General features: G+C 41.9%; 1 protein-coding gene across 1 annotated transcript in view; it reads left to right on the top strand.

Moving 5' to 3' along the window:
- The first annotated feature begins 252 nt into the window (after positions 1 to 252).
- Positions 253 to 21874, top strand: part of LOC126124782 (putative uncharacterized protein DDB_G0271606) — a 70676-nt gene continuing 49054 nt past the window's right edge. The window contains exon 1 of the mRNA XM_049915127.1: positions 253 to 417. Coding sequence (XP_049771084.1) covers positions 253 to 417 — 165 coding nt within the window. The remainder of the gene's footprint in view (positions 418 to 21874) is intronic.

Genomic DNA, 21874 nt, shown 5'->3' with positions numbered 1-21874 from the left:
CTACAAGTTTTTCCTTTCGTCTCCTTGAGTAGCTGCTCTTTAATTATAACCTCACAGTATCAAGCGTACCCTGCGCCACGCTCTGTAGGGCGGCTTGTGGAGCGTAGGCGGCGAATTGAATTCAGTTTTCTCTTTGGAATGATTGTTTGCGGTTCGATTCGAGTTAAACGTGAGCTTGTCGGGCTGGAGCGCGTGTCCACACACGGTGCTGTTTAGGAAGCGGCCGGCTTCCTCATCGCCGTCGCATGAGCCATGTGTGGCACGTCCCGCAGTGAAAGCCCGAGCGCGGCACGCGGCCAGGGCGTCACAGGATGTGCTGGCCAGACCCCGCTACTATATAAGCGGACGTTCGCGGCCGCCTGCACTCCACGCAGAGGTCTGCAAGCAGCACACTCCACTGGCAGCATGGCGAGCAAGGTGAGTCCACTGGCCGACAAGTAGCACTCCGGTGTGGAGGTGCGGACGCAGGGTCGCGAGGTCGAGACGCACACTTGGCAGCTGTGTGGCTTTTAAACGTGTGCGGCCCCACTGCAGCGATTACACTGTACATCAGAAGTGACTCAACGTGAGTGTGTGCGTGTAACGAATACCAGAAAAAATCACGAGGGAGAACTGTTTAACTACCGACATCAGAATACCGAAATGTAGTTATGACAGCCTGTCAGGGTGCGATATGTGCCCGAGTGTTCGCCAGAACAGGTACATATACAGGGTGGTCAGAAAATGTGTGAAATGCTTGTCGGGATGTTATAGGGCAGTTTGTACTGACAAGGGAACCTCCCCATCGCATCCCCTTCAGATTTAGTTATAAGTGGGCACAGTGGATAGGCCTTGAAAAACTGAACACAGATCAATCGGAAAAGCAGGAAGAAGTTGTGTGGAACTATGAAAAAATAAGCAAAATATACAAACTGAGTAGTCCATGTGGAAGATAGGCAACATCAAGGACAGCCTGACGTTAGGTGCGCCGTGGTCCCGTGGTTAGAGTGAGCAGCTGCGGAACGAGAGGTCCTTGGTTCAAGTCTTCCCTCTAGTGAAATGTTTAATTTTTTATTTTCAGACAATTATCAAAGTTCAAGCACTCAAACATAATCAACTTCGCTCTCCGAAATTCCCGGACATGTTCAGATTTGCTTGGACATATACAGGATTTGACGGTCTACACAGGGAAAAATTTGAAAACGATAAAAACATGTGTTTTGACAGGTCACAGGGAAAACTGTGCGACTGTGAAACTGTTGCATTCATTTGTTGCAGTTTATGTGACAAACGTTTATGTTTTCATCACTTTTTTGGGAGTGATTTATTACGTTCACAAGAAAACCTAAATCGGGCAAGGTAGAAGAATCTTTTTACCCATTCGGCAAGTGTACAAGTTAGGTGGGTCGACAACATATTCCTGTCATGTGACGCACATGCCGTCACCAGTGTCTTATAGAATATATCAGACGTGTTTCCCTGTGGAGGAATCGGTTGACCTATGACCTTGCGATCAAATGTTTTCGGTTCCCATTGGAGCAGCACGTCCTTTCGTCTACTAATCGCACGGTTTTGTGGTGCGGTCGCAAAACACAGGCACTAAACTTATTACAGTGAACAGAGACGTCAATGAATGAACGGACAGATCATAACTTTGCGAAAATAAAGGAAGTAAACTTTGCACTAGAGGAAAGACTTGAACCGAGAACCTCTCGTTCCGCAGCTGCTCACGCTAACCACGGGACCACGGCACTCCTAAGCTCATGCTCTCATTCATGTTGCTTATCTTCCACATGGGCTACGCAGTTTGTATATTTTGCTTATTTTTTTATAGTTCCACACAACTTCTTCCTGTTTTCTCAATTGATCTGTTTTCAGTTTTTCAAGGCCTATCCACTGTGCCAACTTATAACTAAATCTGAAGGGGGTGCGATGGGGAGGTTCCCTTGTGAGTTATAAATGTTAAGAAAAAATTCGATGCGTTGCGCCGTTTCCGAGTTATTTAGCATTGAAGTTAGCCAATCAGACCGTCGCGCGCGTAAATTCAAGTTTCAGCTAACGAGACAAAGCACTCGTTGGGCAACACCGCCCCTGGCAGGCCGCTTGAGTGTGTGCGCGCGACGACCCGATTGGCTAAATTCTACGCTAAATAACTCGGAAACGGAGCAACGCATCGTGTATTTTTCTTAATATTTATGCCTCAGTACAGTCTGCCCTGTAACATCCCTACAAGAATTTTACACATTTTCTGACCATCCTGTATGTGCAGCCCGGTGAGCCACAGGTATACAAATTCTCCTTCCAGCCTCCCTGCCCCCGGTAGCGTTCTCGCTTCCCACGCCCGGGTTCCCGGGTTCGATTCCCGGCGGGGTCAGGGATTTTCTCTGCCTCGTGATGGCTGGGTGTTGTGTGCTGTCCTTAGGTTAGTTAGGTTTAAGTAGTTCTAAGTTATAGGGGACTGATGACCATCGATGTTAAGTCCCATAGTGCTCAGAGCCATTTTGAACCAACCTCCCTGCCCCTATCTCCACCGCAACCATTCAATCAATTCAACCTACCGCAAGGCAAATATAAGTTTACATGTGTACTGAGGCACAGTGGTTAAAGCAATCCAACTCGGGTTTCCGCAACCCTGGCAAGCTTCAAAGGCAATCGTTCAGCCTGTTGCACCAGTCAACAGGTTGCGCTATCAATCCTGCTTGGCTAGCCAGTTACTCATTGAGATGCTACATCTACCTCTACTTGGATACTCCGCAAGTGGCACTTAAGTGCCTGGCAAAGGGGTCAGCGAAACATGTTCACAGTAAATGTAAATGCCGTGTGGCCAGAGTCTCCCGTCGGGTAGACCGTTCGCCTGGTGCAAGTCTTTCGAGTTGACTCCACTTCGGCGGCTTGCGTGTCGATGGGGATGAAATGATGATAAGGACAACTTAACACCCAGTCCCTGAGCGGAGAAAATCGCCGACCCAGCCAGGAATCGAACCTGGGCCGCTAGACATGACATTCCATCGCGGTACCAGGGGCGGACATCTTCACAGTAATTGCCTGTTATTCCAATGTCGATCAGTGAGCGGAGAAAACGAACACCCATACCCTTTCGCGAGATCTCTAATGTCCCATGATTTATTATGATGATCGTTTCTCCGTTTGTGATACCATGTCGGACTCCTTTTTCCGGCAAAGAGCGGCAACTCGACGTGGCATGGATTCAACAACTCGTCGGAAGGTCCTGCAGAAATGTTGAGCCACGCTGCCTCTACAGCCGTCCAAAATTGCGGAAGCGTCGCCGGTGCAGGATTTTTTGCACGAACTAACGTCTAACCTATCTATTATGTCACATAAATGTTTGACAAGATTCATGTTGGGAGATCTGGTTTGCCAAATCATTCGCTCGAATTGTCCCAAACTTTCTTCAAACCAGTTGCATGACGCATTGTCATCCATACAAAAATCCGTCGTTGTTTTGCAACATAAAGTTCATGAATCGCTGAAAACTGTCTACAAGTAGCCGAACATAACCATTTCCATATCTAATAAAATAGACCACCTGCATCCGTACTTTCGATTTATTTATTACATAGCTACCAGTTTCGGTGATTCAATAAACCATCTTCAGGCACTAACCGACGCTGATGGGATGAACTCCGGCCGTAAACACGGTCCAGTCAACCGCCAACGTCTAAGAACTGTTTTCCGCAGACTATTATACCAGAGACGCTGTGTCTGCAACCGTCAACTACCACAGTGTTGTCCGCGTTGAGAGGTAACACCTGAAATCTTGTATTGTCGGTACACTCTTGACAATGTGGATTTCGGAATATGCAATTCCCTAACGTTTTCCGAAAGGAAATGTCCTACGAATCTAGATCCAATTACCACGCCGCCTTAAGTCTGTTAGTGCCAGTCTTGCGGCCATAATCAAATGGCTTCAAATGGCTCTGAGCACTATGGGACTTAACTTCTGAGGTCATCAGTCCCCTAGAACTTAGAACAACTTAAACCTAAGGACATCACACACATCCATGCCCGAGGCTGGATTCGAACCTGCGACTGTAGGGGTCGCGCGGTTCCAGACTGTAGCGCCTAGAACCGCTCGGCCACTTCGGTCGCGGCCATAATCACATCGTAAGTAGCGATAGGCACTATACCAGTCTTGCCAGAAAAGTGTTGTTTCATTTTATAACTAATTTCGGCCAGGAATCATAATATTCAGACTAAGGTGCAAGAATCTGCCATCCAACATATCTACGATACTAGTAATCGAAAACATACATCACTGTCGTGGTTTGACTCAAATAAACTGGAAAACGCGTGGATGGAGATACTTCTACATCTAAACAAAACCTTCTTTGATCTTACACTGCAACATTGGCCTATGTCAGCATGTTGGGAGCTTCGTAAAATCTGTGTGTCTGCGATCGTGTACAGTTACGTAAAACTAACTACTTGTGTATTGACATGGCCGGCCAGAGTGGCCGAGCGGTTAAAGGCGCTACAGTCTGGAACCGCACGACCCCTACGGTCGCAGGTTCGAATCCTGCCTCGGGCATGGATGTGTGTGATGTCCTTAGGTTAGTTAGGTTTAAGTAGTTCTAAGTTCTCGGGTACTTATGACCACAGCAGTTGAGTCCCATAGTGCTCAGAGCCATTTAAACATTTTTGTATTGACATGTATCTAATATTTCGTTCCAAAGAACTTACGGGCCTATCCCAGCGTAAAGTTGTTATAGACTTCTTGTAATATTTTCATGCGAGATCAAAATTAAAGCTTTAGTCAACCAGAGCGTTCCCGAACAGAGTTCTGTCTGTGATGCTACCACGTTCCTTCCTCGGAATAATGGACCATGACAATTACGAACAGAGAACGACATAAATTTAACATAAAGTCGCGCTACAGGCAGGCGATAATTATTATAAGTACCATATACTTTTCATAAAATATTTTGTTTCTTTATTTTTTGTAGATACATGATGGATGAATTTCGAAGCTCGTCATATGAGCGATAAAGTCATTCTTTGCCTGATGTCTGACTTTTACTTTTTGCGACCAAGTCAGTCTGAATCCAGAACCAATGATTATTAGAATCTACAGTTTTGCATGTTCTAAATTGATCGTGATGGAAGCCGTGAAAACAGCCAGGAAGATAGACGGACAAGTCCGCATCTCGTGGTCGTGCGGTAGCGTTCTCGCTTCCCACGCCCGGGTTCCCGGGTTCGATTCCCGGCGGGGTCAGGAATTTTCTCTGCCTCGTGATGACTGGGTGTTGTGTGCTGTCCTTAGTTAGGTTTAAGTAGTTCTAAGTTCTAGGGGACTGATGCCCATAGATGTTAAGTCCCATAGTGCTCAGAGCCATTTGAACAGACGGACAAGGTATACGTACCCACCGTGGACAGTTAATCTCACTCACCCAGCCAAACAACATTATACAACGAACACACCGACATGTATTGCAAATGTTTTTGCGTTTCCCCGACCTTCAGACATAGATTCATTCACTGCATATACGTGCCATCCACCATCACTGAAGATATAAGGACCTCCCACTCCGTATTATTATGAGCTAATAGTTACTTTCTCTACGGTCACAAGGGGTTGCGGTAACTTACCTAGATCATAGTATTTATAAACCAAGCTACTTCCACTTTTGTATTTTTTTTATATTACAAAACGGAAGGGAAATCCCAAAACTTCATTTCCCTAATAAGTCGTTAACATGCGTGTTTTCGTCTTTTGTATTTGGTAATCTGTCCGAACTGGAAACCAAATTAACGTTACTCGTATAAAGCTTGGTTTTATTACTGTTTGTCTGATTAAACCCCTCTAGATTTTTTAATTTTAAATAATCTGTTACGATCTTTAATTTTTCTCTTATTATGTGAGCAACGAATACAGCGAAACGTATTCGCAGTTGCGACGATGGACAACCATCAGCTGTATAACGGAATGAAGACAATGAAAATTTGTGCCGGACCAGGATTACTCGCTTATCGCTAGGCTATGCGAGCACGCCTCACGGCCAAACCCAAACTTTCATACGTGGTAAACATGAAAGCATATTCTCTAGAAAGTCCCATCAGAGTAATCATAATGGTCTTCGAAAACCTGAGAGATAAGTTTAAATTTTAAGTGGCTGTTGCACCGAGAGCAAATACTTGTTTTTCAACACAGAATTTATTAGAAACGTCCTGTTTGTCAGGAAACCGTATTGGATGAAGTGCTGTTGGTGGAGATAATATGTATGGTGCTAATTACAGTTCAACATAAATTAGGGTGTTGCACGTCTCAACTTTTATCATTTAACCATGTCGCACTTGAGACACTGCACATAGGTGAGGAAACTGACGAGCTTCTCTTCCACCTCTTGTTTCTATAATATTGATTCTAGTTTAATTTCAGGGTAAAGTTAGAGTAACTTTACGCAAATGTAATAATTTAACGGTAGAACGCCTAATAATGACAAATAATTACCACTCTTCAGTTCTGATTTCATCAGCTAAGGAAGTAGGCCGCCGTCACACAGTGTCTCCTTATCCTCAGATATCATCAAAGATTCGCTTTCAGCTGTTTCAACTATCAATGCTTTAACTACGAAGGACGTAAAATTCTGGTGATACCAGGTGTGGGCTGCATGGTGACTCGGCTCAAAATTGGGATATACAAGTTTCACAAAGTTTTCAGAAAATCTAGATTGTTAATAATTATCCATTTTTTTCATCAAAAGGGAGCGCATAGAACAAATCACACACTGTTGTCAAGTCGTTAATGCTATGGACAAGCTGTATGCCCGAAGTCATTTGTTCCATTTGTGCTACCACTGCGGATTCCGTTAACTCCCTGATCATAGTGAGCGAGACCGCACAGTGATAAGGCATTGGCAACGAATTCTGGACGACGGCGGTTCGTATCACGTCCGCCAAAGCAGAATAAAGTGACTCGTGAATCACTCAAACCATCTGAAGCTCATTTCAGGACGATTATTTTCAATTCTGTACCGCAGATTTCTTTCCCCGTCCTTTTCCGGTCGTAGCTTGTATTCCGCCCCTAATGACCTTCTCGTCGATGGGACGTTAAATCCAAATTTTCCCTCATTCCTTCCATTCATCCCTGTCTCCTGTGGAGATCCAATTCGATTGCAAAATAGCACTCACATCATTAATAACATACAAGGGTTCATGGATAACAATATTTTTCAGTTCTTTGAAGGAACGGTTCTTTCAGAGATAGTTGTTGGGAATGCAAATCAATGTCAGTCATTTTGTAACACGCGACTGCGATGGCAGTAACAAAGTAAGGAGGGAGTGAAGGTAAAAATTTAAGTACCTAGTGTTATCAAGCTCATTAAAGTGAAAAACATGATCAGTTGGACTAGTGTAGACAAGAAAACACTTTGATTTAAATGGCCCTCGTTAAGGAAGTAAAATCTACATCAGGAACAGTGGAGATAGAATTGAACACATTTAACACCGAATACGAATCTATTAGCATAATCTCTGTGTCATATTTTTTAGCAGTACAGTCGACCTCTAAAAGATATACCAGCATATTTAAACAAACCCTCAAAATAGGTACTTTTATTTATTCTTTCGAGAAACGGATGCAAAGGAGACAGTACTTTCTCAATAAGCCTAGTACAGCTTGTATGGCGCTGTAGTCCAATTTGGATTGCACAACAGTGAAAGCGGGAAGAGAGTGAGAGAAAGTGTAACAATGCACGGGTACATACGAGCGCTTGAAGTGTCTTCGTAATGCGACCATATTTCTTAAGTACCGTGCTGCAATCAGCTATGATGTACGTGAGCCCCATGCAGGCCCAAGATAGACTTGACGTGTTGCCGAGATTCTTTGTTTTCAATCAACGACTGCAACGAGCAAGAATTCTCAGTTTGTAGAAAGAAATGTGAACACCATAGTGAAACAACGAATATGATTTCACTATGACTTGTGCACTGACACACACACGCAGACGCGCGCGCGCGCGCACACACAGACACACACACACACACACACACACAAACACACACACACAAACGAACACACTGTGTGCCAAACATATTACACAAACGGGGCCTTCATATAGTATGTAATGCTCCACAAACCTATCTCACAGGTTTGTATCACTGACGTTTCGACCGTCTTCAAGGCGGTTTACTGTTAGACTTTAGCTCTTAGCAGTTAATCGCCCTGAAGATGGCGCTGAAAAAAGGGTCGAAACGACAGTGGTGTAGTTCTTTTAATGTTCATAATGTACCCCCAAAATGATTTTATTCACATTGTCACTGGCCGTGAATGACTGTGGACTTAACTCCAAACAAATTCAGTCAACCAACAGCCAATATCGATAAATTCCAGGGAGTAGGAGGGTACAAACTTTAATGCCGCATTTGTGATGCAGTGTACATAGGAATGACACTAGATATTTTATAACACTTTTCAAAGAACGGATCAGGTGCTGCAAGTATGAAACAGACGATTCCACATTCGCAGAACACTTCAAATACCGGAATGCTCGCGCGATACACACACCACACACACACACACTCACACACACACACACACACACACACACACACACACAGTCAGCGGCTGGCAACAACATTCAGTAGCAGATAACAACATTCGAAGCAGAACATGAAGAAAACGTGTGTAAATATCGTCAGTGCTGCGTTCATATGAATTCGATAGCAGAAGAAAACCTTTAAACCCAGCAAAGCAAGGTCACAAGAATAGCAGCATTAAAAACAGAAACCATTACTACGTTCCGGAAAGTGACAAAGTGACAGAAATATTTCTAACCCTTAAGTACAGCTTGTAGTTGGTAAAGCAAAAATAGTATACTCTGAAGCACCAAAGAAACCGTACAGGCATGCGTATTCAAATACAGAGATAAGTGAAGAGGCAGAATACGGCGTTCCTGTCGTCAACACCTATATAAGACAACAAGTGTCTGGCGCAGTTGTTAGACTGATTACTGCTGCTACACGGGCAGGTTGTCAAGTTTTAAGTGAGTTTCAACGTGGTATTATAGTCGGCGCACGAGCGATGGGACAGAGCATCTCTGAGGTAACGGTGTAGTGGTGATTTTCCCGTACGACCGTTTCACGATGTACCGCGGATATCAAGAATCCAGTAAATCGTCAAATCTCCGACATCGCTGCGGCCGAAAAAAGATCCGACAAGAACGGGATCAACGACGACTGAAAAGAATCGTTCAGTGTGACAGAAGTGCAACGCTTACGCAAATTGATGCAGATTTCAATGCTGGGCCATCAACAAGAATCAGCATACGAACCATTCAACAAAACATCATCGGTAAGGGTCTTTCGGAGCCGATGGCCCACTCTTGTACCCTTGAGCACTACGCAAAGCTTTACGCCTCGCCTGGGCCCGCCAGCATCGACATTGGACTGCTGATGACTGGAAACATGTTGCCTGGTCGGACGAGTCATGTTTAAAATTGTATCGAGTGGATGGACATGTACGGGTATGGAGACAACCACCTTGAATCAATGGACCCTGAATATCAGCAGGGGACTGTTCAACAAGGTGGAGGCTCTACAATGATGTCGAGCGTGTGCATTTGGAGTGATGTGGGACCCCCGATGCGTCTAGATACGACTCTGACAGGTGACACGTACGTAAGCATCCTGTCTGATCACCTGCATCCATTCCTGCCCGTTGTATATCTCGACGCACTCGGGCAATTCCAGCAGGACGGTGGGACGCCCCACAGATCCAGAATTGCTACAGAGTGGCTCCAGGGACACTTTTTTGAGTTTAAACGCCGGCCGATGTGGCCGAGCGGTTCTAGGAGCTTCAGTCTGGAACCGCGCTGCTGCTACGGTCGCAGGTTCGAATCCTGCCTCGGGCATGGATGTGTGTGAAATCCTTAGGTCGGTTAGGTTTAAGTAGTTCTAAGTCTGGGGAATGATGACCTCAGATGTTAAGTCCCACAGTGCTCAGAGCCTTTTTTTTAATTTAAACTCTTCCGCTGGCCACCCCCTCGTAGTCTTTAGGATTTACGGACAGCCCTGCAGGATTTATGTCAGTTCCCTCCAGCACTACTTCAGACACTAGTCGAGTTCATGACACATCGTGTTGCGACACTTTTGCGAGCTCGCGGGTTCCCTGCACGGAAGGCAGGTGTACCAGTTTCTTCGGCTCTTCAGTATATGTACAGGGTGTATCATAATTAATGGCGTAAACGCATACAGTTGAAAGTACACGATACGAGAACCAAAAAAGTCTCAGTAAACATATGGTCGAATATGCAAACCATATGAGCTACGAGCAATTTTTCATCTTAGATACCATAAAACAAATCTCTCCTACTGCAAGATCTTTGCTTTCCATATTTTGGGAAGTGGCTGTACTGACCAAAACAAGAAAAAAATGACCAGTAAACTTGTGCTCTAAAATGTATACGTTAAGAGCTATGAGCACTTTTTCATCTTCGCTGCTTTGAAACATAAGTCTTCTAATGAACAAATGCTCATAACTTTTAAGGTATGTATATTAGAGCACATGTTTACTGGACATTTTTATCTTGTTTTGGTCCATACTGCCACTTCCCAGAATGTGGAAAGCAAAGAGCTTGAGATTTGTTTCAAAATTGCTCGTATGCATTTTCGACCCAATGTTTACTGAGACTTTTTTGGTTCTAGTATCATGTACTTTCAATTGTATGTGTTTACGCCATTAATTATGATACATATATGTCACTGCTGATAACTTTGAAAACATAGGCGAAACGTCTATGGCATGGCAAAAATTGCATTTATGCAGTTGCACACTGAAATATGAAACTTATCAACAATATTACTCGCAACTGAGGATGAAAGGACAACAATAATAGGTAATATGTTACACAAGATACGTTATAGACGTAACATGGCTTTAGCACTGAATTACAGTGAATGAATTATGGACTGATGGAAACCGAAAATCAAGACAATCTAAGCATCTGATACGTGATATTTCGAACAAACGTTGAAAATTAAGTGGTCTGTTAGTATAAGAAATGATAAGAAACTCCAAAAAATTGGAAAGAGAGGTATGGGGAAACGTTAGAAGATGGGTTATGAGGATAGGCCGAGTGTTAAGATATCGGGTAACAGTTTCCATGGTAGAGGGAAAAAATTAAAGCGGAAGACAGAGACGCACATAAGTGATATTCTGAGGAAAAAGGCCACAAATGGGCCAGAAAATAGATAAAAAATAAGTTACAAATTAATGGCTCCATGACATGGTTATCAAAAGGATAAAATCTGCATCTACGGAAAGCCGTGATAAGAAGTCTAAAGGACAAAAAATCCATATACCCACAAAGGTAGAAATTTTAGTCAGGCTATGTGTAATGAAACGTAGTTTTCTTCTTCCTGACTCGTTGCTATATTCAGTTGATACGTCTTACATATATACTCCGCAAGCGACAGTGCGGTACCTGGTTGTGGTTACTTTGTATCACTACTTGTTATTTCTTTCCCATTTCACTCGCAAATACGGCGAGGGAAAAACAGCTGTCTAAGCCTCCTCGTACCTTATCTTCATGGTCCTTACGCGAAATATATGTCGACGGCAGTAAAATATTTTTGTAGTTAGCTTCAAATGCCGGTTCTCCGAAAAGAATGTCTCCTTCCCTCCAGGGATCTCCAGTTGAGTTCCAGATGCGCCTCCGTAACACTTGCCTGTTGTTCAAATCTACAGATAACAAATCTTATGTTGACCGCCCGGTGTTTTATGAGAAACCACTCGTCACGTACCTTCAACACAAGTATCTATAGCGACGAAATGAACTGGTAACTGCAAATGTTCTCATATTTTTACAAATACGTAATATGAAACACTGCAGATATGAGTGTTTTCCGACAAGAGAAGGAACAGGCCAAGTGAGAATTACTTTTTTGTTGTTTTATCATCACAAAACAAAGACAGTTAATTTTCTTCATAGTCTGACGTTACAATTTCGCCATGTGTTGTCAACGATTTGGGAGAGACGGGGGAATATAGTGTGGGGTGGGGGGACTTCGGCTTATGTATGATAACGTCCTGGTAAACCAAAGAACCGCACTAATTGCTATGACTTCGCTGACACGAAACATGGGTAACCAAAGTGCATTGCGCTCCTATCGTAATCAAACGAACAATAACAATATTCCTATGTTTGTCGCTCATATATCCAGTGTATGGTGTGAACATTTGAACTAAGTGCGTTCCTCAAAGAGATGAAACTTGTAGCTGTTTGAGCCTTATCAGTCTTCATTCATAGTCGCTGGAAAGAATACCAACGGAGGTAAACAGAAATGGAACTTCCTGGGAGATTAAAACTGAGTGCCAGAGTGGGACTCGAACTCAGGACCTTCGCCATTCACGCGCAAGTGCTCTAATGACTTTTTTTGTGCTAACCACTACTTTTCTTATATTGTTCTATTCCGTAGACCTCTCCTAATGACTGAGCTACTCAAGCACGACCCCCGACTCCTCCTCACAGCTTTAATTTCGCCAGTACCTCGTCTCCTACGTTCCAAACGATGTACTGACGGAAATAAAGCAGTGAGCAGGAGTCGTGCTTGCGTAGCGCAGTCGGAGCCGGCATGGTAGCTCAGCGTGTTCGGTCAGAGGGTTAGCTGTCTTCTGTAATTAAAAAAAACTGAGTTAATGGATCAACAAAGAACTTGAACAAGCGTCATGGGACGTCCGCCCTGTAGCGTTGCTCTGGGGGGCGGGGGGGGGGGGGGGGCGGCAAAAAGAAAAAGAATTGTTATTTTATATTTTTAAAAAAAGTCGAAAAATGAATATTTTGGTGGGCCACTTGGCAACAGAATCATGGATTGATTACACTATTTTAATAACATACTTTGAGCATTAAATACCTGAATGAGAGAAACATTATCATTTCTATGCATTTTTATATTCGCGATGTAGTCATACCCGGATCAACACTAAGGGACCAGAAGATTTATGGACTTTAAAAGAAATGCAACACTACACAATTAAAAAAAATTGGCTCAGAAATAATAGGAAAACGATAATGTTCCTTCTGCCTCATGCTGCGTTCGGCCCATCAGCGTGATCGTAATTTCTGGTGATGAACTTTTCATATTAAATTACAATAGATGACCATTGTGGTTAAATACTTTATACATAACAGTCAAAATGTCCTCTTGATGCTGTCTGTTCGTAATCAGTTACAAGAAACTACATGTTTTCTGATTGAAAAAAAAAATAACATTTAGCATATTCTCTCAATATTTTCACATAAAATATAAAATGCAGTTGTGGAACGCAGCAAGTCCGAGTCCGCCTCTCATGGAATAGAAACAGTAAAAGGTGAGGCGCCAAAAGCCCTATTTGTCTTGAAACAACAGAATTCTTTTTTACACCATTAATCGATACATGTACATAGAGATTTACTGGCACCGCGCAAGAACGGCAAAGATAAAAAATAATAGATTCTGTCGCTGCTATGCGATGGTTCATTTCTTTTACTTTACAATTGTTCGATAACTTTAGGCCATCAGGCGTTTACTATTGAGCGTATATTAATGTTTGTGAGACGAAAATTACTAATATTACAGCCCCGAACAAATCGAACGAACAATAACGAACAAAATGAGATAAAAAAAAGATCGATAGAGGATTTGCTCATGAAAGGCCAAGGTCACGTGTTCGAGTCTCGGTCTGTATACACAGTTTTAATCTGCCAAGAAGTTTCACATCACCGCACGCTCAGCTGCAGAATGAAAATTTCATTCTGTAAAAAGAGATTTCAGAAGCAGATGTTCTCTTTGCACCAGCCCCCGAAGCTATAGAACGAACATTTTCAACTCTCGGAGGAGATCTAGACATTTCTTTAAGGGGCTCCGGAACGCCCTATACTTGCAATGTTAAAATAACGCTTATAAATTACATCTTTCCTGACAAAGTATTTGAGGTAGGACTGTTTACAGATTATTTATTGGAATATGGGCTACAACTTAACACAGGGATTTTACAAAATTTTAGTTCAGTTATTAAAAGATGATTTTTTTTCAATTTTAATGAAAATTCACAACATTTTTTTGCAATTTTTTATTTATATATTCAAAAATATACAGTTTTTTGGAAAAAGGCTTTGTTAAATTATGCAGAAGGTACTGTGTAACATTTACTGAAAGTTTGAAACAAATATGTTTGGAAGATCCTTAGAAAACATGTAATTAGTATGAGAAAATAAAAGTTTTGGGAATCGAGCGACAAAGATAGGATTAACTTTTTAGTGCATTCCAGGTCCATAGGATGGATTATCTTCATCCTCTGCAAACTCCTCCTCCTGCTTCCTCTTGTTCCTCCTCCTGTTTACTCTTGCTTGTATTTCTAGACTCTTTACAGCCCTGTCTGCAGCCCGAAGGCGTTCCTTGTCTAAAGCAAGCATCGCTCGTACCATGTTAGAACCTATCTTCATTCCCATATTTCTAAATACCTTGCACCTTACAATGTTGCCATCATTGAAAGTCGCAACAGCAACTTTACTTTTACTCATTATTATACTTCAACAAAACAGAGACTCAAGAAACAGAATTAATTACGAATATTTTCGAGATAACGACAGAGTAAATAAACATGAAACAATCGACAATCACACCAGCGATATATATTGAACCATCACAGGTTAGCCACAAGACATACTTTATCTCACATCACTAAAACGTACCTGATGAACACGGACGTTAATAATAACACCATTTGACAGCAGTTTAAGAGCGCCACAGTGGGTCACGCCCATGTAGAACACATTTCAAAAAAAAATTAAAAATAGTTGTAGTGTTCGGAATTGAATAAATTATATATCTATTAAAAGGTAATAGTCTGCAGATTTAGAAAACGCAAAAAAGTAAAAATTGAACTTTTCATGATTTTGAGCCTTTCCGTAGCCCCTTAAAGAAAGAGGATGCTATCATTAATAACCTCTGTGACTTCTCCTAATGAAACATTACAGTCTTGCACATCCCTTCGGCGAGAGACTCGTTGCTTTCGTGAGCCTGCTGCGTCACGACCCGCCTCAGACTCGGCGGTAATCTAATCTCGTCTGTGGCAGTAAACAACTCATAACGTCAGATCCGGCAGTGGCGGCAGCCCTATTGTTTGCACAGCCGAAAGCCAATGTTCCGGCAGCGGTGGAGTGCCTTTAAGCTGTTCGTTATTGGGGCTACGATATTGACTGCACGGCTACATCGGGTACCCACTGTGTGCGGCAACGCGGGGCGCCTAAGCCACAGGCGTTCGGGGGCGGGAGCGGCCGGAAGTAGTTCCACTTGCAACGAAACCTGTTCGCTGCTTTCTCCATTTAGGGGCGCCTTGTTCATCACCGGCAGATTAACGTGCTCAAGTCGCGTTCGTTTGCACCTCTTCACTTGCCAATCCCGACAGTACAAGCTCTATTGTGTACCACCGTTTCTGGAAGAACTGGGGTTTAATTCCGGGTCCTGTTATCCAGATTTGGGTTCTCTGCCTTTCCACTAAATGTAATAAGGCAAATACGTGGATGTTTTCTTTTAAAGAGGACCCCGCCAATTTCCTTTCACATCCTCATTAAATCCGTACTTGCGCTGCGTCTTCGGCAGGACGTTACGCCTTAACGTTCCCTCTTTCTTCGTCTGTGCATTTCTCCAACAGATTGAAGTAACTCCACGTCTCGAGTTGTAAATGAAACTCTTCTTGATATTCCAGAAGATCTGTGAAAGTCACTCTCACGTTCCTCAATGTGGGTTTAAATTCTCTTCTTGATGTTCAAGGAGATCTGTGAAAGTCTCTGTGAGAGTGTGGGTTTAAATTCTCTTCAGTGGAAGTCTGAGATACCGCAGATGGTAAGGACAGATAAATGTGAGATAACTACGAGAGCTACACCACAGTAAGCTGACGAGATTAATATACAGAAAAGCCGTAAGAAAAATTAGAGATGACGACCAATTAGGATTTCGGATATACAATGGCATCAGACAGGCAGTTCTGACGTTGCACTAGAGATAGGGGAAGAGAGACAAGAAACATCAAGACACGCCCACTAGATTTTTGTTGACCCAGAAAAAGATTTCAATTACGTAACATGGTGCAAGAAGTAATATTCAATATGTAGAAGAACCGAGAGGGAAGAATGAGAATGGAATGCTAAGAATGAAGTGTACAATACTTGAAGTACTCACAGTAACATGGGTGTAAGACAATCAGCCTTTCATCACTATTGTTCAAAACATCCGAGGTCATCGGTCCCCTAGTCATCGGTCGCCTAGATTTAGAACTACTTAAACCCAACTAACCTAAGAACATTGCACACATCCATGCCCGAGGCAGGATTCGAACCTGCGACTGTAGCAGCAGTGTGGTTTCGGACCGAAGCGCCTAGAACCGCTCGGCCCCAGCGGCCGGCCACTATTCTTCAGTTTATACATCGAAAAAGCAATGACGAATAAAAGAAAAGTTGAATAGTGCGAAAAAAATCAGGGTGAAAGGATGTAAACGGTAAGATCTGCAGGTGACATTCCTATCCTCATCCAAAAGAAGAAGAAGATTTACAGGGACCGCCAAATGGAATATGAAATGAGCAGACTAACGAGTACATAATGTGGGGTGAGGATAAATCTAAGAAAGACGAAATATATGAGGAGTAGCAAAAATGATATTAACGATTAACATCAGAAATGGGGACCACGAAGTAGATGCAAAACAACACGTTACGGACGAAGCAAGGGGGGATTAAATAGCAGACTAGTACAAGCGAAGAGGGCATTCCTGGCCAAAATATGTATGCTAGTATCGAATACAGGCTTGGAAATCAGAAAACCTACATCTACATCTACATTTATACTCCGCAAGCCACCCAACGGTGTGTGGCGGAGGGCACTTTACGTGCTACTGTCATTACCTCCCTTTCCTGTTCCAGTCGCGTATGGTTCGCGGGAAGAACGACTGTCTGAAAGCCTCTGTGCGCCAGTGAGGTAAGAAATAAAAAGGATCTCCGCAGGGTAGGTGCAGAAAGAGACACATGGAAAACAACCATAAGAAGACGGGGCAGGATGACAGAATATATATTTTCACATAAAGGAATAATTAGCATGGTACTATACGGGGTCTGGAAACGTGGTAAAGAGCGTGAGAGAAGTCTTCTGACCCCATGCCGCCCTACACCGCGACGAATGACGTCACTGCAAGGGGATGACACTGGGGTCGGTCGGTACTGGATGTGTCCTATTCATTGACCCCTTCTTTTCGTCAGGTTATGTCATGAATTCACTTCTTCCCAAGTGCGGTTCAGTATGTTTTCTCAGTACGTCCTCATTAATTATTCGATCTACTCATCTAATTATGAGCATTCTTCTGTAGCACAACGTTTCCAAAGCTTCTACTACCATCTTGTCTGAACTGCCGACAGTTCACGTTTCGTTTCCATAACAAGCTGCACTTCCGACAAATACTCCAGAAAACAACATTTAAATTTATATTCAGGGCTAACAAATTTCTCCGATGAAAAAGAGGATGAGATATCTCCTCGTACATCCACAATGCCCAGATTTCAGTATTACTTAAGAATCGTAGGGTGCACCTGAAAACATTATGTCTCCTTAACCTTCTGTCACAATATTTACAGTTTCTTTCAGAGTAATAACGTAAAATGCTATTTTTCACAAATTCCTGTTGAATTTCATCGATCAAATGCTTGCATATTTCGATCCTAATAATATCCTTAAGTCGTATTACGTAGGTATTAATATTACCTCGTTTTCCTAGATATAAAATAAACGGAGGCAGGGAATAAAATAGAAGTGCAAGAGTTACATTAGACTCTGTACATAGTGGTAATGTTCCACGAACAGGATCGATGTTATTACCATTCACATCGATAATGTCTATGATATAGTTATCACTGATGGAGCACATTGGTAATCACGACTACTTTTGATATCTCTCTCTTGTAACACATACAATGAGCGTATAAAGCAAGATCACATCAGAAGTCTTTATTTTATGTACGAAAGCAGCCCTCTTGTTGGAAATGTTAAGTCCATTTGTATTACAGATATTTCAGTACAAATGTGACCGTCAACAGGTTTATTTGAGGCAGAATGGAAAGGCATTTCTTGGGTATCGCTGTAGCATATCCCGGAATTATCAATTGTTTCATCAACATGTTTCTTTGTTGTCAAACAGTCAAGGTCTTGAAACCGCAATATCATTTTTGCGGGATGTTCTGTAGACAGCTGACGAAAATCAAATATTGTGATCGGGACATGAATTTGCTGACAGGAAAACATAACTAAAGATACTGTATAAACGAGTTATTAATTTAAGCTTAAAAATGTTAACTAATTTCAATCCCAAATCAACCAGCCCAAGCTACCAGATGAAAACAATGGAAATTAGCGATTTTTTTAAAGACTTGATTTTACAAGATTCTGAGAGATTTGAAAACCAAGTGTGGTAAAAGTAATGACAGTGAAAGGGTTTCTGTAAATATCTAATAAGATGTGGAGTAATATACAATCTGTACTTGTTGTAGTCTTAATTGTGAAGACTGGTTTGCTGCATCTCTCCATGGCGGTTGATTTTTCACTTAGTTACAAAATGTCAGGCATGTCATCTTAAATAAAAAAATAAAATAAGCCTTTTTTCTCCTTCATCCATATTATAATATTATGCTACAAAAAAGGCTTTTACACTACTCATTCGTCAACCTATAAGAACCTCACCACACTGACTGAAATGTTGAGCCCAGAAAAAAAAAAGTTATAATTTTCTGTCACTGAACCAGGGCATATGATTTTTGGGTAAGAACCATTAAACAAAACTATTTAGTGCAGAATAACATTTTATTACTATTACTGTTATTATTACTCGTTCTTCCGACCAGCCGACCGGTGTGGCCAAGCGGTTCTAGGCGCGTCAGTCTGGAACCGCGCGACCGCTACGGTCGCAGGTCCGAATCCTGCCTCGGGCATGGATGTTTGTGATGTCCTTAGGTTAGTTAGGTTTAAGTAGTTCTAAGTTATAGGGGACTGATGACCTCAGATGTTAAGTCCCATAGTGCTCAGAGCCATTTGAACCATTTCTTCCGACCACTTTGATCTGAATTGCTTTCGTTTTTGTTGCCTTCATGCAATTTCCCATTTGTCTACTTTATGTCTGAAGGCATCGCTTTTTACATTGTCAGTTAGTCCTATATTTGCGGTTTCGATCCCCTTTCAAATTTAGTTCACCCAGGTTGTTGAGCTCTTTTGTGATGTTACATAGTCTATTATCCATTTTGTTAATAACGTTTATGACATTCTTTTGAGATGACCAAATAATTTCATTTGCATTTCCTTAATGTGAGTTTCCATGTTTCAAATTTTTCTGTTGTTTGACTGATTGTATGTAGCCTGTAACCGTCTTGTGTATATCTTCTTTTTTAAAATTTTTGTAATGATCTTTCTCTCTTCTTCTCTGATTTCTTCAATTTCGTGTTTTCTGTTAAGTGTCAGTCTTTTGCTTGCGTAGAGGACTGTTGGTTTTATGACTGGGTTGTAGTGTCGAATTTTTGTCCGTCTTGACATGAATTTTTTAGAGGTTTTGGACAACTTTTGGACTTTTTTGAAGACGATTATTTTGCGATGAGATTTTTTCAAAAGTGGCTCTAAGCACGATGGGACATAACAACTGAGGTTAGCAGTCCCCTAGACTTAGAACTACTTAAACCTAACTGACCTAAGTACATCACACACATCCATGCCCGAGGCAGGATTCGAACCTGCGACCGTACCAGCAGCACGGTTCCGGACTGAAGGGCCTCGAACCCCTCGGCCAAGATTCTTTCAAGACTTGTCGGTTCGATGTATCCTCCGCGGTATTTAAAATATAGGACCTCAGTTATTTTATCGTGTTTTATTTTCTTGTTCGCGGTTTCTGTCTTTGAACTTAAGAATTCACTTTTCTCGAATGAGATTTGTAACCTTACTTTAAATGCATATACTTCAAGTACCTCGAGGTGTCTGACGGCACTCTCTTCATCCTCTGAAAGTATAACCAGGTCGTGCGCAAAAACGAGATGTGTTATGCATAGAGGCTGTTTCCACTCGTTTCCAAACTCTACGTTCCTTGAGTTCTTTCTCCCAGTCAATAAAATTCTTCTGGGTTTGACGCCGCATTGTCATCTATAAATTTCCGACGTTTCGGCACCTGTTACAAGGTACCTCCCTCAGGGTGTATTGCTAACTGTTATCAATACACCCTGAGGAAGGCGCCTTGCAACAGTCACCGAAACGTCGGAATTTTACAGATGACAATGTGGCCTCAAACCCAGAAGAATCTTATTGAATGTGACAACGGCTGCGGAAACCTACGTTTACAATCTTCCTCGCAGTCTTCCATCAAATTCTGTAAGACGACGTTGAACAGAACAGGAGATAGTCCATCTCCTCGTCTCACACCTGTCTGAATGTCAAAGGATTCTGAGATTTATTATTATATAATGTTCGTTTACCATTCCCTACTCTGTATTAACTTAATAACCCTTTACTCTGTCGTACGAATTATTTAAGAGCTATTCTTTAATAGACTCTTTCAGATGCGTGTAATTTAGCTCTCGTATTAATCTCCTTGGGCTCTTTATTGCACAGTTTTATACCCTTACATAAAATGTTTGTATTCTTTGTTTGTTTACCCTTGTTATACGTAAATTTAATCTAGCTGTTTTATTCTGGTCTTAAAGTAACTTTCCATCGTAACTCCCGATCATTCAACATCTACTGTAATACACCCACCAGAACCTTCGTACTGCACTAAATCATCGGTTTCCCACTATAGTTCTTAGACCCCCTTCTTCCTGCCCCCAATTTCTTCCATAGCCAAACTGGCGTTTCTTGATGTCTCAGGACGTGTACTGTCCACGGGATCCTTCTATTAGTCATGTTGTGACACAAACTCCCTTTCTACCCGACGCGATTCCGTGCCTCTTCTTTCTTCTTTAATTGTCAGAAATCTTGAGTACTCTTTTATAGCGCAGCATTCCTTGAACGAACTGCTTATCGTCCACGTCTGATTTTCGTACGAGACTACGCTTGAGAATAATACCTTCAGGAAAGATTTACTAAAATTTAAACTTGTATTGGATGTTAAGTAATTTCTTGCTTTAGAAACGGCTTTCAAAGTTATTTCCAGTTTGCGTTTTACATCCTGCCTACTTCCACCTTCGTCAGTGATTATGCTAACCTAATAGCAAATTCTATCTTCGATTATTAACGTATTTCCTATTCTACATTTTCACAGCATCATCTTTTCTAATTCGACTACATTATGTTACCTTTGTTTTCCTTTTCTGGATATTCATCTTATAACTTCTTTTCAAGACACCATGCATTGTGTTCAACTAATCTTCCAATTCCTTTGCTGACTTTTAGGATTACACAGACGATTTTTATTTCATTTTCCTGAATTTTAAAATCCATTCCAGATTTCGTCTTAGTTCCATTACTGCTTTTACAAATAGAGACCGAATCATAACTGTGTTTCAGTTCCTTCTCAACCACCAGCTCCTTTTCATGTCCCTCGGGTAAAGTAAGGCTTCTGAGATAACCTGTAAAGTAGGAATCCTAAACGAATTTTCTATTACTTCATAAAAATGGTGTAGTCAAAGAATATGACGCACCTCCTCGAGCCGTTGGGACCTGTTGTTTAAGATACAAGCAGTCAAATTAGTAGGAGTAAAATAAGCTTTCAGTCGAAAGGAAAAATAGCAGCAGCAAAGCGTGGCATTATTTTCAAAACAATTTATTCGCACATTTCATTTCACTCTGAAAGTACTGGGAATTCGTGGCTCTAAATTTTATTTCACCATGAACCATCTACAGGCACTAGTTATTAAAATATAGAAAGGACATAACATTTGCG

This window comes from Schistocerca cancellata, unplaced genomic scaffold (assembly GCF_023864275.1).
Source record: "Schistocerca cancellata isolate TAMUIC-IGC-003103 unplaced genomic scaffold, iqSchCanc2.1 HiC_scaffold_426, whole genome shotgun sequence".
NCBI classification, from domain to species: Eukaryota; Metazoa; Arthropoda; class Insecta; order Orthoptera; family Acrididae; genus Schistocerca; species Schistocerca cancellata.
This window is presented reverse-complemented; position numbering and strand designations above follow the sequence as displayed.